We start from the raw sequence: 17,408 nt of genomic DNA, 5'->3' as shown, positions 1-17,408 counted from the left end.
GATCTGAGAGTGCGGGTGGTGGACTGTAGGGTCATGAATTCTTGGAGGTATGTGGGTACAAGTCCATTTAAGTACACACACACTTACATTTTAGTATATTGGTACATTTCATTTCATTGGTATATTTTATTGTTTACTGTTTATATACATTTTAGTATATTTCAGCTGCTGTCGGTACATTTCACTGGTATATTTTATTCTGTTGGTAAATTTCACTGGTATATTTTATTCTGTTGGCACATTTCACTGGTATATTTTATTGTTTATTGTTTAGTATATTTTTATTGCCTTTGTATATTTTCATTCTGGTATATTTTTAATTGTAATTACGAATATTTTTATTGCATGTTGGTTTATTTTATTGTAGTCATCTTAATTTTATTCTTTCTAATCTTTCTTATCTTTCTTATCATCTTGTTTCAAACATGGGGGTTGCAATGCAAATTTCATTGACATGTCATGCTCAATGACAATAAAGAATCTTGAATTTTTAATCTTGAATCTATGTGTATGAGTAGTGAAAGGACAAAAGGACCAACTGCAGTGACCATATGAGCTGTCCACTTTCAACAAGTCCAGTTTAATTTGTCAATTCACCAGTCCATCTATGTTTTTTCCCAGTCAAAACTCTTGACTTGACTACTTTTTTAACAGTCAAATATGATGATCAGTGGCTTTAACATGATGAGTACCTGCATTATACATATTGTAAAAAAAAAAAATACTATACTATAACTGGAATCTCATTTAACATGGTCAATAGGAACCGCCAACAAAAACTGCACAGTATGGTGTGTCATTTAGACATATGAGCTGTAATGTGTCTTAAGTGGTCTCTGGCTGTAATGACAAAGTCCCCACTCCTTTGTATTTTCATTGAAAATGACTGACAACATGGAGTGTCTTTGCTGTAAAGATGTTTCTTGCATCTGCAAAATTGTTGGATTTATTGCAACATTCTTGCTGTCTTTTGCTTTTCTTTTGTCATCACTGGGTACAAAAGAAAACTGCTGTTAAACATACAGATATGAGCAATATTTTTATTCTGATTTTTTTTCTTGTTTTTTTTTTTTTTTACATTAATTGATCTGAAAAGTCCCATCCTGCACAACTTTCTGTTTGATAAGAGGTCAATGTCAATAGCAATAGTATTTCGTTATTGGTAGGAAGTAAATAATGTAATAGTTACAGGTTATTACTGACCACAGCCATGTAAACTGCGTGTCTTGTCAATTGACATCAACTTCTTGAATTGCAATGCCAACAACAACAAAAACTGCAATATCAACACGGTTCGCAGCGAGTCACTAATATCGATTAGATTAACCGTGGCAGAGAGGCATAAGCATTGACTATACACCATTTGATTGGCTGTGACGACGAAAGACCCACCCCCTTTGTGCTGCCTGGGTGAGTATGACGCTTTCTGATTGGAGAAAATTCAGACCGGTTTTTGATACCCGACCTGCACTGCGTTAAAAATGTCGTTTTTACGCAGATGAAGTTGCATTTTGAGGCGTTTGAGGTGATATTGACGTCAAAAGAGTTCATACTTCAGTTTAGTTCTTATTATAGTTATTGTTCTTTTTGCTAAACACATTCATTCGTACACCATAGCAATAAGGTATGTATGTACTGTACTAATACTACCAGGCTGACGCTTTCATGGCAGGAATTTACGCTCTTTTGTTATTTCTCTAGAAGGTTTCTCATTCGAGAAGCCCACTCCGTCTGTTAAAAGTAAAGCACCTATATTTATCACATAGCGAAGTAGAATGTACATACATATACAGGTATTCTTATCAAAGAACATGTGCGATTCTAAGATTGAACTACACGTACGTATAATGCAATATAAGTATAGTGTGACATATATATTCTACACATAACATATGAAATAACTGAATTTACCTAAAGCTGCAGCCTCCTGTGGACATACACTGAGAATGGACTTTTCAGTGACGTGGGAGACATCTTGTGTCCAGTAGTTAAACTGTTGAAATAGAGCATATTTAAATATTCAGAATCTTTCAGTGTGTGTGAGAGAGAATAATGATGCATTTTAATGTTTAATTATGTGGCCGCAGCATGTGGGATAAACAATATCAGACACAAATTATTAGGCTATAGAAAGCAGAGTATTTTTATGTTTGTAATTCCTATCTGACGCCACATGGGGCCACACTTACACAATTATATCGCTTTTATTTAGACTCGAGGGTTAATATTCACACACACGAACTCGTTAACTAGTAAGATAGCGTTGTCGTTCCAGCTAGAGATAGCCTCCATGTCAGCCCATCAATCCGATCATTAACGACATGCTGTGAAAACAATACCGATAAAAGTGTGTCAAAGAGGGACGAGATAGGCGGGAGGGGAGGGGACGTGGGAGGAGGATCACATAGTTTAACTTTGAGGGAGGCAGAACCGCCTTTAAAAAGCGGAGTGTGTATGTGTGCATGACTGCCGTGAATCAGTAGAGTTCACTGAACCGTCGCGAGGAGACGTTTCCGCCCACAAGAAAGATGGCGGCTCCCTTGCTGGAGAGTCTGTCGGAGTCCTTAGGTTCCCCGGAGCCAGCGGTTCGACTCATTTTGTCTATTTTAATAGGTGAGTGTCGTCTCACAAGTGAGTTGCGGGTGATTCTGCTAGCTAGCCGAAATGACGTCCCGGTGGCAGGTTTTAGCGCTGAGCTGCTCTCATTGCTGTGTAACTGTTCAACTTACTGCTAACATAACGCTCAGTCAGGTACTGACTGTGACACATAGCTACAGCTCGCGAGCCAGTTGTTTACTACTGTTTAGCTAGCTCAATAATTATCCTTATAACCCAACGACGGGCTTCCCCGGACCAACAGACTGATTTGCAGAAAGGTTGTGAATAAATGGCACACACCCTGAAAGGACTAACTGTGTTTCCTTCAACCCATCATCACCAACGGCTAACTTCTGGCTGACATGAACACGGTCTTGCGTGGTGAAGGGATGTGGCTAGTGTGGTAGTGCCAAACACTGTCAACCGTCGAAAGCTCCACTGCTTTAGTTAAGTCATTTTCTATTTGTCGGACTGGATAATTAAGGCAAGAGAGCTTGGCAATTATAAAATACAGACTAGCAAAACACGCCCGCCTGCATTTGGACGACATTGTTTGTGGGCTGTAGGATTAACGTTAGCGTAATTGTATGAGGCTGTTGTTGGTGTTGAGCCCCAATGTTGCAGGGGAAGGGAGGTGCTCTGACATGGAGAATAAGCTCAGGCTACCAAAATATGTGCCCCAACCCCTCCATTTTCCCCCCAGTTGAGTGGAGAGGAGACAGCCTGACGGGGTCACACATGTTGGAACAAGGCCGCGATTGACTGTGACTTCATGTATTAGTACACAAGGTTACAACTTTAACTGGAGAGCTGCTGCTTTATTATTGGTTGTTATTTGTAGTACTAGCTTAGGACTGCAGGGTCGTGATGTCAGAGACGTGTGTGAGTGTGTAAATGTGTGTGTGTGCGTTGGGGGGAGGGCGTCCTACATGTTGTCCTCGCTGAACTTTGTTCTGACACATGGACACGTCTGCGTTCCTCACACCAACAATACAACTGACCGAACGTGGCCATTCATATCAGACTTTGGCTGGCTAATGCTTGAAACCCTCCACCCTGCCTGTTGCATGTTCCTTATCCCCGTGTTGCTTAATGTTGTCTTGCATAATATTGTAGTCATATAGTAACTGCTTAGCAGAGCGGGGCCTAAAATGTCACGTGGCTTTGTCAGCGTCCTGCTCTATACATAGGCTGATATAATTTAGGTTTTGGTTAGTCCACTGCACTGCAAGAGCAAATATATCATAATGCATAGTGTGGAATTTGATATTTGATGCTAGTTCCATAGCTGTTGTGTGCGTCGAGAGCCTGCTGAAAATGCACCAACACAGCTACAAATCAGTTTCAAAAGAAGCTTTCAAAACTCTGCATCTTAGCGACTCAGATGATTAGTCCTCCAGCAGCTCTGTACTTGGCTTATTGGATTGCAAAAGCTTTTTTTAAGGATAAGACTTGCGTTATTCTATATGTCTCTAATGTCTCATGGAAAAAACACAACAATGCATCTGTCTGTCTCAGTAATTTTGGACTTCCCTTTAGACATTTGCATGTATCAATTATCAGTAAAATGTGAACAACAACAAGTCAGACTGAGCTGGTTGACCTTCTGTGAAAAGAACATTTACCATTATTACTGGGAGTGTTTGTCCTTTCTGGAGTCATTCTTAGAGCAGTTATCTTTCCCCTTGAGATGCCAGACTTGCAGCAGGACACACATACCAATGCTACAAAGGTGCTACTGTGTGTGTGTGCTTGTTTTTCTATATTTGTGGGTTCCCAACACCAGAGGCCCACTCATGGTCTGGGGACCAAAATGCTGGCCCCTATAACTTAAATCATTAAATTTCAGAGTGAAGCCTTGGATTATTTTTAAGTCAAGGTTAGGGTAAAGGTTAGGCTTTGGTAAGTGAGGGTTGTGGTTCGGGTAAGTGTACAGGAAATTATTTAAGTCTATTTAAAGTCCCCGATTGAAACAAACATGTGTATGACAATATGTGTCTACCACAAGGTCATTCTTATTAATATCAAGAGGTGTTAACAATAGCTCACTGAGCTGATATGAAGACAAGTTCTGCAGCTCCATTAACATTTTTTTCTCTTTATCTGCCCTGCAGGTTATCCCTGTGCTCTGGTGTATCGGCGGTTCTTGTTCTACCAGCCTGCAACAGTTATTCACTTGTTTGACGCGTTCTCTGGACTGGCTCTAGCAGCATTCAACTTTGGTGAGATGAAGAGGGAAATGAAGAGCATGTCTTGTTATTCAGCATGAGAAAAAAAAGCAGAGCATTATTTATACATATAGTTGTGTTCCATTGCCATACATCAGTTTTAGATAATGTATGTATTGGCAAGTTCCCATTCCTTGAGTTTGTAAGGATATGTCAGGCCCTCTTTAAAGCTGCCATGTTGAATTTTGGAATTTTGGGCTGATGGACGCCATCGACAACTGAGTTCTCTACCATTGCATCATCATGATTTTAAAATATATCTTACATTATATATATATATATATATATATATATATATATATATATATAAATTACATGTGTGAATAAACACTTGCTAATGTTTATTGCAACATGAATGTGTTGCTACTGCTAAGTAAATCTTTTAAAGTGCTACATGAGGGTATAATATGTAGCATTTCCGCATTAGAATATTTAAAAACATCCTGACCTATGTTATTTGTTTGTTGTGTACTTACATTGTCCCAATATTTCCTACAAACGCAGAGAAATACGTTGTTTGTTTTGTTTTTTTCAGGTAATGTTGCATTTCATTTGCTCGTCCGTCAATGGCGTCATAACCCTTTTACCCCCTCTAGTGGCTATAACTTGCAGGGAAACGCAGGAAACACCAGATGATAGGTCAGACAGTGAGGACGGAAGTCTGCAAAGTTCGACTAAATGTAGCAAGAATAAAACTTAATACCTAGTCGTGAATACGATTTAAAATGATAAGTGAGGGATATGTGATACATTTGCAAACTAAATGGGATCCCAGAATAACATATTAAACCTACAGTGTGGACATTTTGTCTCCCCCTTCTGGCAATGAGAGTAATTTAACAAACACAGTCGATGCGCTCTTACGATGTAAGCCTACACGTGAGCGTGCCCCCATCTCCCCTGCCCCCAAGACATAAAATGCATCATTACCCGTGTGCCAGTGCAGTAACACCAGATTTAAAATCTCTGATATACTGCAAAATACAGAGACATATACCTTATGGTGAAAGGCTTAATCGGCATTGTGTGAACTCTTTAAGCAAGGCCTTGAAGGTAGCGGATGTTCATTTATATGTAAAAGTCCTGCACTCCACCTTTAATAAAAAACATCTAGAAGGAACACTGAACTTCAAAAGAAAGCACTTTTGACTCATAATGGCTAAGGGATGTCTTATTGAAGACCAAGTCTTTGTCATGTAGCTGAATCATCAATTCTTGCTGAGTTATTTCTGGGTTAACGAGGAAGTAAATGTGGTGCTCTTTAGCAAACAGTCCCAGCAGGTTTGCCAACTTTGTGAATGTTACTTTTTGGCATGTAGCGTTGACTCTTCCTGTGTGGCTTTACGTACAATACAGTGAGTACATTTGAGGCAGCAACTAAGTTATTTTCATCATCAATTAATCTGCTGAATCTTTTCTTGCTTAATTGATTAATTGTTTAGTCCATAAAATGCTAAAAAATAATGAAAAATACTCCTCAAGTTCCGCAAGTCCAAGGTGATGTTTTCGGATCGCCAAAACCCAAAGATATTCAGTTTAGAGCTGCAAAGATTAATCAATCATGTTCCAAGCAAAAGTGTCAAACATTTCCTCATTCCAGCTTCTTTCTTTTTCTTGTTCTCTTTATACCTAATCATTAATTGCAGCCCTAATTTACTATCATAGAGGACTAAGAAAACCCACAAATTTGAAAAGCTAGAACCACTGATGTTCTTTTTTAATTACATTTGTTGATCTAAGTTGTATCAAAATCGTTTTGCATTTATTTCCTGTTAAACAACTATGACAGCTAATTACTTCAGCTGTACAGTAGAATAAACTTAAATTTTCCTAAATGACAACAATAGTAAGAAGTGCTCTTCTAGATTGGATGGATAGATGGAGCTTCCTCATGGATCAGAGTGGCATGCTGGTGTAAACACAATCTGCTAACATTGATCTCTTTGTCTTTCCTTTATTCTGTTGTGGCTGCACTTGGATTTTACAGCAGGTCTGTTGCTTTATCTTTCTCCTTGTGGAATACTTTGTTTTCCTCCAACCCTCTTTGAAAGCGCATTTTGAGTCGCATGTGTGTCATGGATTTGTCTTGTTGTCCTTTCTCCATCTCTGCCGATACCGAACTGTGCAGGAAAAATGCTGTGGTTGTGTCCAGTCCTATAGGTCACACTTGACTGCACTCACCATCATCCCCATCCCCCCTCTGTCCGTCTCTCTCTCCCAGGCTCTCAGATCTATCACTCTGCAGTATGCATCCTTGTCCAGTTCCTGATGCTGAGGCTCATGGGAAGGACGGTAACAACTGTCCTGAGCAGCTTTACCTTTCAAATGGTGAGGTGTCTCGATGTTTCTTCTCCTGTTGCCTTAGCTCCTTTCTTTCTACTGTCAGACATTTACTGCAGTGGTGCAGATACTGCCCACCAGTTTGTCGGCGCAGTCTAATGACTGATTTCTGCATCTGCATTCTGCCACTTTCTTCAATTGCTTTGTTAATGCCTACATGCTGCTTGTCACATGTATGTAAACACGGGCAGCAATCTTATGATGTAAGTCACTTGTTTCCCTTGGGAATGATGGAGTCTTTATTTTTGCGTGACCTTGCATTTATTGCTCACACTTTCAGATGTACAGCAATGAAACCAAGTTTTGGAACAGAAATATGCTTACTTTAGATTTCCGTTGTTTTTAACAGCAGACTTCCTGTGATTGGTTTTGCAGATTTCCTTGTTTTCATTCTTTTCTCCTGAAGTTTTTTGTCATGTAGAGCTGTGATAAGCATCTGATAATGCAAAGGTTTGTTTTCTGCATGTCTAACAATCCCCTCATTCTGTCTCCCTGTAGTTATACCTGCTGGCAGGATATTACTACACAGCGACAGAGGAGTATGACATCAAATGGACTATGCCTCATTGTGTCCTCACACTCAAACTAGTCGGTGAGTAGACTAGTTGTCCTTACACTCCTCTGTTTTCAAGCAGATGTTTTCTCACTGTGTTTGATTTGATATCTTTCCGTCACTGTTGTGTAATCTCCTTCTGAACTCCAGTGAACTATTAACATGCTGGTAAACTGCTGACATGGCCTTTGCTCGCTTTAAAATGTTCATTCAAGTGATCATGACAGCATTACTCACCCTAACATAGATTCTGACACCAGTTGCATTTTCTGATTACAGGTTTGTCATTTGATTACTATGACGGCGGGAAGGAACCAGTGAGTTGGTTGATCTCTCTTTGCTTTTGCCTGCTTGATAGTTCGTGAATGTGCTGATGTCATCAGTCTGGGAATGTCATGTCTTTGAGTTTTGCACATTGTCTGTCTCTGTTGTTTCTTGTAATCGTCATTTGTAGCTTCTTTTTTTCGTTCTGTTGTGCATGAAAGAGCGGTAGATGAGAGTTTTGATTAAAAGAATATTCAGTAGTTTTGACCACCTGCAGGTGGATGATCACTGTGTGAAAATGCACAGCAAAAAGCAGGTAGCCACTAAATACAAGAGCAAAGTGATCTGAGCAGATAATAAGGAAATGTAGTGTAAATGTGTCGTGTCTTCAATTTAATAATGGCTCAAGCAAAGACAATATAAGACAAGGGATCTTTGCACACCTGCATTGCTGGGCCTTAAAGCGACATCACATTGTTTATTTTGGTTAACCGTCAATTCAAAACTCGAGGATATAAAGTTTGCTATCAAAGAAAAGCTACAAATCTTCACATTTGAGAAGCTGGAACCAGAGAATTTTGCATTTTTGCTTAAAAAAAGCTTTTCATTCAACTTTTCATTTATTTTCTGCCCATTAAAAGTGCAATGTGTAAGAATCTTTAATGTGCTAACATTATCAACCTAATGTAAGGTAACAGTTTTGACATACGTACACTGTAATTAGCATGCTAACTAGCTAGCCCCGGCGTGTTCTGCCTCGTAGTAACTCTTTGTACCGTCAAGCGGCGAACTCCCATAGTTTTAGCTGGGAGATGTGCGATTAGCGAATAGGCTGCAACCTTCGACAGGTGGCCATATCTTATATGTTGTACCTTTAACTGATTGATAAGTAGATTAATAATATCAGATCTGTGTACATACATTATATTCAAATAGGTGTATGGAAGAGTAAGTGAATGCTGTGGCTATGTTGGTGAGAAAACATAGCAATTACCATAAATCAACAGTGTGTGGGAGCAGCTTTTTGTCAATTTGATTCAAGCAGAGATGATAACACATTAGACGCCGCCACAAAACTACTCTAAACAGTGCCTTATTGCAAAGCAAGCAACACCAACTTAGAGGAAGGTCGTTCAACACCACAGGCAAGCTCAAAACCAGTGTGAAACTTAACAAACTTAACATTCAACATAATGAAAGGGCTTCGTGCTGGTGAGGAGCTAGTCTGACCTGTTACTCTGCCTTGTCTCCTTTTACATGTTTGCATTTGTTTTCTATGTGTTTGTCCATTAAAGGCTCTGTGGAAGAGAAGACAAGATTATATACTGAAACATATGTAACAGGACACAACAAAATGTAGAGAAATGACAGCAGAAAGTTAAGACATGTGTGGGTGGTCAGGATAAAATCAACCATGCTGGTATATGTAATAATGCATCCCAACATCAGTATATATTGTGATGCAGTTAATGTTTGTGAAATTCAATTGAGAAACTGTAACTAGATGCAGTATGAGTGACTGTTTCTGGCTACTGGATACTGGATTCCTAGAAATTATGTTTTATCACATTCATGCAAAAAAAAAAATGGAAATCCAATAGTACCATAATCCAGTCTGACTCATTGATTTGCAGCATTACTCACAATGCAAGCATAATACAAGTATAGAATACAACCAATAATATTTAACAGTATAGTAAAATCTCTTAGAGTTGACAAGTTTTAATAAGCACTCCCAGCCCCATTAAGATGTGTGTCAAACACTTGTTTCCCTGGCTCCCCCCTGCCTGTTTATGGCTCATTTTGTTAAAGTAACTTTGTCTGTTGAGTAGCTTTTCCTTTTCTTTTCCTTTCAGTTTGCTTGGTTCCTTTCTAGTACAGCTAGCATATTTGTGACAGCTGTTTGTTGTCCCTTCTGTTTCTTTCATGTTTATTCTAATTAGCGTTTATGCTGTGCTTTTCTTTCTGTATTAACTTTTCATCTGTTTTGAAAATGTATGCATCTGCTCCCGTCTGGTTAATATTATCACTGATTCAAATGAATGCCGAGGGCACTCTTCTGTACAAAGTTTGCAGCCTGCAGTTAAATGCCGGCATTTTAGTGCAGTCATATTGAGTTTGTGGTCAGAAGATTATGATCGAATTCTGAAAGAATCCTTTGTAACTGCAGCTCATCGACATGCTTTTAAAATGTCTTCTCTGTCCTTTTCTGTGCTCTCCCTCCACTCCCTTCTCCCCTCTTTCATATTGCTTTCCTCTTTTCTTTTTCTTCCCATATCCTTAAACTCCAGTCTCAGCTGAGCAAAGAACAGAAGAATGCAGCCCTGTCATCTGTGCCCTCTCTGCTCGAAGTGTACGGCTTTTCCTACTTCTATGGCGGCTTCCTGGTGGGGCCCCAGTTTACAATGCGAAGCTACCAGAGGCTGGTGGCAAGGGAGCTCACCGACTGCCCTGGACAGCCTCCGAACAGGTGAAAGAGCAAGACGGTGATAAGCAATTAAAAGAAAAACGCGCTGAAAGACTATCTTTATTTTATCTCTGCAAAGTAAGCCAACTGTCCAGTGTCACAGCCCTGTAGTTAGCATAATTACCTCCCCCTCTCCCATCCTCATCTTGTTCCTTTCTCTTCCAGTGGTATACCGGCTCTGAAGAGGTTTGCTCTAGGTTTTCTCTGCCTGGTGACATATGCAATATTTAGTCCCTATTACCCAGACAGCTACTACTTAACAGATGAGTATGAGGTGAGAACAACATGTTCCAAAACCATCACTGTGTATGCTTACGTTTTTCAGTGTTTCAGGATGTCTTTCTCATTGTCTAAAATGTAAAACTATGTCCTTCCCACAGGCTCAGCCCTTCTGGTATCGCTGTGTGTTTATCCTGCTGTGGGCTAAAATCATTTTGTATAAATACGTGAGCTGCTGGGTTATAGCGGTAAGTAGGCTCTCGACCTGCCAGTATGTGCATGAAATTTGTTTGAAAAAGTGGAGGTGTGCCTTGATGGCAAATGGCTAACAGTCTGCTGATTTGCCTCCCAAACAAAACCTCATTTACAGGAAGCTGTATTTACCTACAGTCTCTAGCTTAACACTTGTGACAGAGCATCAACAGTAGAACAGTTCCCTTTAGATAACTCTGCATACAGTTGGGTACAGTTTTAGTGCATCAAGTTTTGTCTTTTATGGTGTGACCTTGAGCTTGATGAGAATAATGTGTGTTTTGTGTGTTGCAGGAGGGTGTATGTATATTAGCTGGACTAGGCTACAATGGTGTAGTAGATGGAAAGCACCAGTGGGACGCTTGTGCCAATATGAAGGTGTGGCTCTTTGAAACCACGCCGCTTTTTGGAGGAACCATTTCTTCTTTCAATATCAACACAAACGCTTGGGCTGCCAGGTCAGTGTCGAGCCTCAAATCTGTGATGTTCTGTGGCTTGTATTCAGAGCAGTGCTGTAAAAGTTGAATATTTACTTGACATTTACTTGACATAATGACAGTTATGGCCAGTGCTCATATGTTGCAACGCCTCGCAATGAAGGAGTAGCATAGTATCACACGCCTCCCTTCACCGGAATCATCAGGGAGGGAGTGGACATTCTCAGAGGGGTTTAAAAGTTTCCCTTTTCAAACAATTAAAGGCAGTTTTCCAGCAGGAGCATCTGACATCATTTGATGATGACCACAGTGAGCAAAGCAATTCACTGAACATACAGTTTATTACATGGTCCATTTCAGTTGAATGCATTAGCTACCTAAGCTCACTTTACTTTCTATTATCCAAAACTGCATTAGACAGAGAGAGTGGAGGAGGGGGAGTGACACCTTTTCAAAATGTAAGTAAAAAGTCTCTCAAGTAACTCAAAAGAATGTCACGTACAGTTGAGATTATATTATATAAGTAGCTGGTGGATGGAGAGCTGGATAAAATACGAACTTGACTCTTAAGGGGTATTTTTTAAACCTGGGCCCTATTTCTGCATATTTTTGTGTCTGAATTACTAATAGTTCCAGTCCAGGTCCAGTAGATCGCCTCAGCTGGCACCCACAAAACAGTCTGCAATAATTGCAATGCAATCCTTGGGGACAACTGCGCCCATCAGAGTAAATCCACTCAAAGTGACGGCTCCAATTGTTATTAGCAACCAGATTTCAGATCTGAACTAACCCTTTCAAACACCAAAGTCACACAATAAGACAAATAAACTAATTTAGGAAGCGGTAGACCAGCAACTCCCATGTTCTCCAAGGTTAAAATGACTGTTTTTATCAAAGGAGTCTGGTGGCTTTGAACAGAGCAATATAATGGCCGTCTCTATAAGGACCCTTTCCATAATGTTGTCAGACACTTAGAATAACAATCTGAGCCTGTCAGATGCAAACACTTTTAGTGGATGTACCTTGACAGACGCATTTGCCCCCAGGGATTATGTTGCAGCCATTGCAGCCCGTTTCACGGCTGCTGGTTGAGGCAATTTACTGGACCAATATCTGGAACTGTTTCTATCTATCAGTCATTTAGACCCCAATATATGTGAAAATAGGGCCAAGGCTTAGAAATATTAAAAGTACCCTTTAAAATGCTCTCATTGTTTGACCTACAAAGAAAACTATATTTATAGTCACATATGTGCCACTTCTGAATTACGATTCTCTCTGCACACATTTAAGCAGTTTAGCGTTAAATGGGTTAAGTTTGATATTGTGTTTTTCTAAGCCCTCTTCCTCTGGAAGTCTGACTGGATAGAATTATTAACATGCAAGCTTTTTATGAGGCATTCAAATTCACACGACATAGAAATCAGAGTGAATCAGAGACGCTTGACTAATTAGTATGAGGAGGACAATGTTTGATATGTGGAGAGGCTCCTTAAGCAGTCAGTGTGCTTCAAACACACTAGTTTCTTCTGAAATACCGTTTATAGCCGTTCCAAGTGGCCACATTCAGAGGCGGGGTGAAAAGTCAGCTGTCAGAAATTAATTGTACAATTGACAGTCTCCCCTCAAAGGCATTCATAGTGCTGCACTGGGCTGTACCCATGAAAATTGACAGAAGTAGATGTGAGAAGCATGAAAAAGGGAGAAGTTCATGTCCTGCATACCTTCTCACCTCTGCACCTGGCCAGTTGCTGTACTAAGGGAAGCTTCTCAGGGGCTAGGAGCAAAGCTTTAAACAGCAGTACGTCATGTACTTATTTGACTGACCCTGCTCTCTAGAGTTAATACTGCAGCTTGTTGCCAGTGTGCTATAAGAGAGAGAGAACAAAAAGCACTGGCTAGGGGACTGAAAACATAATGTGTGCGCACTTGTCTAAGGTATTATAATAGAGTCTGGACCAGCAGTGAATTGATGAATACCCTTGTAGAGGATGCAAAGTTGTTGAAATGTTTTAATATAACCTCAGTTGCTATGCAACAACAACTTCCAGGTAAGTGAGTGCTTGCCATGTAGGCAGTGAACGCTCATGCATTAAGCATTTCTGACTGTCCTTATCCAGATTTGTAGCCCAAAAGAGATGATCCATAACTCATGGTTTGTTTTTCTCACTTCTCTTTTTTTTCTTTTCTTTTTTTTTTTTTTTAAAGACATGTCTTCAAGCGGTTGAAGTTCCTGGGCAACAAGACCCTCTCTCATGTAACCACACTGTTCTTTCTGACGATTTGGCATGGACTTCACTCCGGATACATCCTGTGCTTCTCCATGGAGTTCTTCATCATCACTGTAGAGAGACAGGTATTCTGCAGACACAGGGCAGATTGTGGGGATGAGTTACCTATAGATAATTATGTGCAGGAACCTCAAACCATCTGGGTATTTGATTCAGTAGGTGGTAAATTTGTTGTTGTTTTGCACTTATTTTCTCAATAAGTTATCGCTGCGCTTTGTCTGCATCATATAAACCCATTGTTTGCTCTTTAACAAGAGACAGCTCTTATTAAATAGCATAACACTATTGATCAATTGCACCTTACTGTTACTGTACTTGTAATTAAATATTTACTACAGTTTATCATATAACCATTGTTTTATTGTATTATTATAACCACCGTGTGTGTTTGTGTGTGTGTGACAGGCTCTGGCACTAGTGAGGGACAGTCCCTTGCTGACGAAGCTGGCCAACAGCGCGCTCTACCCTCTCATCTATGTAGTCCAGCAGTTTATCCACTGGCTCTTCATGGGCTACCCCCTTGTGCCATTCTGCCTCTTCACCTATGACAAATGGCTCAAGGTAACTCACAACCCTCAGAGACCACACGAGTCATAGGACAAATATGGTTGCTCACGCTTGTAAGCTTCAGGTATCATCGTTCAGGTTTGAGGCCACAGGGAAGAAGACCCAAATGCAAACAACACAGTTCAAATTACCGGGTGTTCAGACTGAAAACTGCACAGCGTTAAGATAATACCAAGGGGTGGGGGTGTGCTGAAATACAATCCACGGTCTGGTTGCATTAAATTTGCAACGTGGGAGCTTTGATTTGCAATGTGAGATTTTGACATCTTTAACAAATCCAAACAAACACCATAGTTGCCCAGTAGAATCTCAAATGTATCTGCAGTTTGCGAGCAACAATTATTTGCCACCATCTGCAATCTGCATGCAAGCCGCGCTCATAAGTCACTTCAAAAGGCCCCGGATTGCATCAAAGATCCATGAGTTACAAGGCTTATCAAATACCCAAACACTACTCAGCTGTTTATGATACTACGAGAGAGGAGTTTACAACTCAACGATCATTTTGTGTTTTATCATGACAGATAAAGTCAACTTTATTTTTATGGCCCAAAATCACAAATCACAGGTTTGCCTCGATGCTTTACAACCTGTACAGAATGCGACACCCTCTATCCTTAGACCGTTGGTTCAAATAAGGGAAAACTCCCACAAACAAAACTTTTAATGGCGAAAAAAATGGAAGAAACATCAGGAAGACCAACAGAGGAGAGATCCCCCTTCCAGACACACAATAACATCACATGTACATAAACTAAAATTGCAACAGTGACATTACTGCTATTACTACTAAATTAATATGACATTCTTTGTCAGGTGCAGTGAACATCATAAAGACGGTGTTCATGTTACAAAGTAATCCACCAGGATTGTGTTGATGCGTTTGATTGCAGAATGCAGTGCTTTGTTCTTTTTTTTTTGTCTTATTGCCAGAATATTCTGTTGTGTAAGTGAAAATTAGGGGACTGCGTTTTTTCAGGGAGGTTGTCGTCTTTCTGAACACGGCCTTAAAGGCGGCTGGCCAGAAGAAACAGCAGCGAGATGGAAGTCTTAAATACGACCAAAAGATAAAGGGGCAGGTTTTCAGGAATGTGTGGAACAGTGCGTCAGGCGAGCTACTTAGATGGTCTGATTGGGAAAGAGGCTGGTTTTTAAACACTGCAGGTTACTGAGGGACGTGTGTGTCCTGATAAAGGATTGTGTAACAGGTAGGCAGAGAGTCACAGGGTCAGGTGACAAAGGCGGTAATCCCTCTGATGGCAAGTGGCGGACAGGTGGGGTGGAGGCAGAGCAGGTGTCATAACAACATTAAGATTCATAAATGAGGATTTGAATCTGACTGTTGTGTCACCTCTGTTTTTCAGGTGTATTCGTCCGTCTATTTCTGTGGACACGTATTCTTCCTCGTAGCCTTTTTAATCATGCCATACCTCCGTAAGGTGCTGGTGCCTAAGAAAGAACGGAGCCAGATGAAGCAGGATTAGAACTTGGTACAAAAACTTGGCATGGTAAGCAAGCGCAGGTCAATTTTAGTCAATGATGTTGTTGTGAAAAAATGTTTTTAATGATAAAATATCTCTGTTTTCCTTCCAGGTCCATCTAAGGCTAAATATCCAGTGAAGGGAACTGTGACTTTCAAGGAGCAGAATGGAAAATATTTTAAGGCCTTTAGTAAAATATATATCTATGTGTGTATATATATATCATATGATATATATGATATATATGTCCATGTAAAAATAAATTTCTATATATTTTTGTGTTTTAAATGGAAGCGTGTTTTTATAAACATTTGGAGAAATGTTTACAGGAAATGACCATCGTGCCACATGAGGTAATTGTGAGCCAATCAGGGGCGCTTTCCTGTTTGTTTTTTCTTTTTCTTTTTTCAAAGGAATGTGGGACTTGTACAACTTGAGAGACTTACACGCTGTCGACACAGAATTGCACTCACCAGTCACGGGTTCAGAGTCTGTCATTGGCTCCAATGTGTTTTGTTGTTGTTTTTTTTTCTTTTCTTTTCTCTGTCTTATGTCTAGCACCCACATTTAGCAGCAGCAGCAGCGAGTCTTCACAGGAGGTTTAAGCACAGGCCCAATGTATGTGGCACTCTCTTAATGTAATAATAAAAATGTATACAGCTTTCTGCAAAAGACAGATAATAATGATGATGATAATGATAATAATAAGGAGGGTTGTTTCTTGAACATGGCTGCCAGTGGTTATACAAGCACTGTAAATCACACACTAACCCCCAATTCAAAATGGCCTTGAATTAATGAATGTTTTTACAGTGCATTTGTTTTGGTTTTAATTTGATTTGTGATGAAAAAAAAAAGACTTGATTTTATAGAGTTTTAACAGCTTTTATGAAAAAGATTTTGTAGTTTTGGATAAGATTTCATGAAAATTTGCATTGTTCTCCTGCCTTTCCTTGTTTGATGTTGCTGTATTTTTTTTCCCTCCCTTCTTGCTGTGCATCCTCCCTCTGCTCAGTCGACACGGCTCCTCCGTCGGCCTTGATTCGAGCTCGGCCCTCGGCTCTGAAATACTCAGATGTGAAAGTGAAACATTTCAGAAGGGGACTTGCACACTGCCTAACCATACATTCACCACGGTTAATGATTCTGTTTAGGCCCATATAAACTCTGATCTCCATGAATATGCTGTGTGTAAAATGTAGAATTGTCTCATTTTGAACTGGAAGCAAAACAAACACAACCAAATTGAGGGGAAGAAATCCAAGTTTGTGTCTCCACCTATGGCCTGTTCTTCTGTTTCTAACATCAGGTGGTGATTAAAAAGAGTGTGAAGTAGAAGCATCCACCCAATGTGGGAATGCCTCCTTCTTTAATTTGATCTTTTTTTTGGGGGGGATGACTGGATCGTCTGATCCATGGCGTGCTGGAGGAAGGCCCAGCACTGCTGCTGCTGCCACCCCTCTCGCTGATGCTGACACACAGAGCGGACGAACCTCACTGTAGCAACAGCCCAGATTTTAGTAATATTTATACATGACATGGAGATTATTAATTGATGTGAACTGCTATTTCAAGAGACTACTTTTTTGCCTTATTCCTACCAAATGTACAAAGGACAAAAAAACTTGGGCTGGAGAGGGGGGGGGGGGGGGTTGATTTTCAAATACAGTTTTATAATGTTCATTAAAATGCTGCATTTCAAGCAAGGAGT

The 17,408-nt window shown here is 40.1% G+C and overlaps 1 protein-coding gene and 1 non-coding gene across 2 annotated transcripts; both read left to right on the top strand.

Annotated features, from left to right (window-relative positions):
* Positions 1 to 1,670: 1,670 nt before the first annotated feature.
* LOC121611099 lies at positions 1,671 to 1,726 on the top strand. The gene has a single exon (XR_006007076.1). It is a non-coding gene; the product is annotated as a U7 small nuclear RNA (small nuclear RNA).
* A 759-nt stretch (positions 1,727 to 2,485) lies between these two features.
* lpcat3 (lysophosphatidylcholine acyltransferase 3) lies at positions 2,486 to 17,326 on the top strand. Its single transcript, XM_041942001.1, has 13 exons — positions 2,486 to 2,613; positions 4,713 to 4,820; positions 7,048 to 7,154; positions 7,665 to 7,758; positions 7,999 to 8,036; positions 10,275 to 10,453; positions 10,616 to 10,724; positions 10,831 to 10,917; positions 11,216 to 11,379; positions 13,567 to 13,714; positions 14,055 to 14,210; positions 15,581 to 15,724; positions 15,810 to 17,326. Exons 1-12 carry the CDS (start codon positions 2,529 to 2,531, stop codon positions 15,698 to 15,700), a joined length of 1,395 nt encoding a protein of 464 aa, XP_041797935.1. The 5' UTR covers positions 2,486 to 2,528; the 3' UTR covers positions 15,701 to 15,724; positions 15,810 to 17,326.
* Positions 17,327 to 17,408: the final 82 nt, after the last annotated feature.

The sequence above is a fragment of the Chelmon rostratus genome, chromosome 8 (genome assembly GCF_017976325.1).
Source record: "Chelmon rostratus isolate fCheRos1 chromosome 8, fCheRos1.pri, whole genome shotgun sequence".
NCBI classification, from domain to species: Eukaryota; Metazoa; Chordata; class Actinopteri; order Chaetodontiformes; family Chaetodontidae; genus Chelmon; species Chelmon rostratus.
Note: the sequence above shows the minus strand (reverse complement) of the source record. Positions and strands in the feature narration are given on the sequence as shown.

What these genes read in the sequence shown, in the direction of transcription:
- lpcat3 (XM_041942001.1), top strand. Translation starts at nt 2,529, where the DNA reads ATGGCGGCTCCCTTGCTGGAGAGTCTGTCGGAGTCCTTAGGTTCCCCG. An exon ending in TCTAGCAGCATTCAACTTTG is followed by an intron (nt 4,821 to 7,047) that starts GTGAGATGAAGA and finishes TCTCTCTCCCAG; the next exon opens with GCTCTCAGATCTATCACTCT. An exon ending in CCTGGACAGCCTCCGAACAG is followed by an intron (nt 10,454 to 10,615) that starts GTGAAAGAGCAA and finishes TTTCTCTTCCAG; the next exon opens with TGGTATACCGGCTCTGAAGA.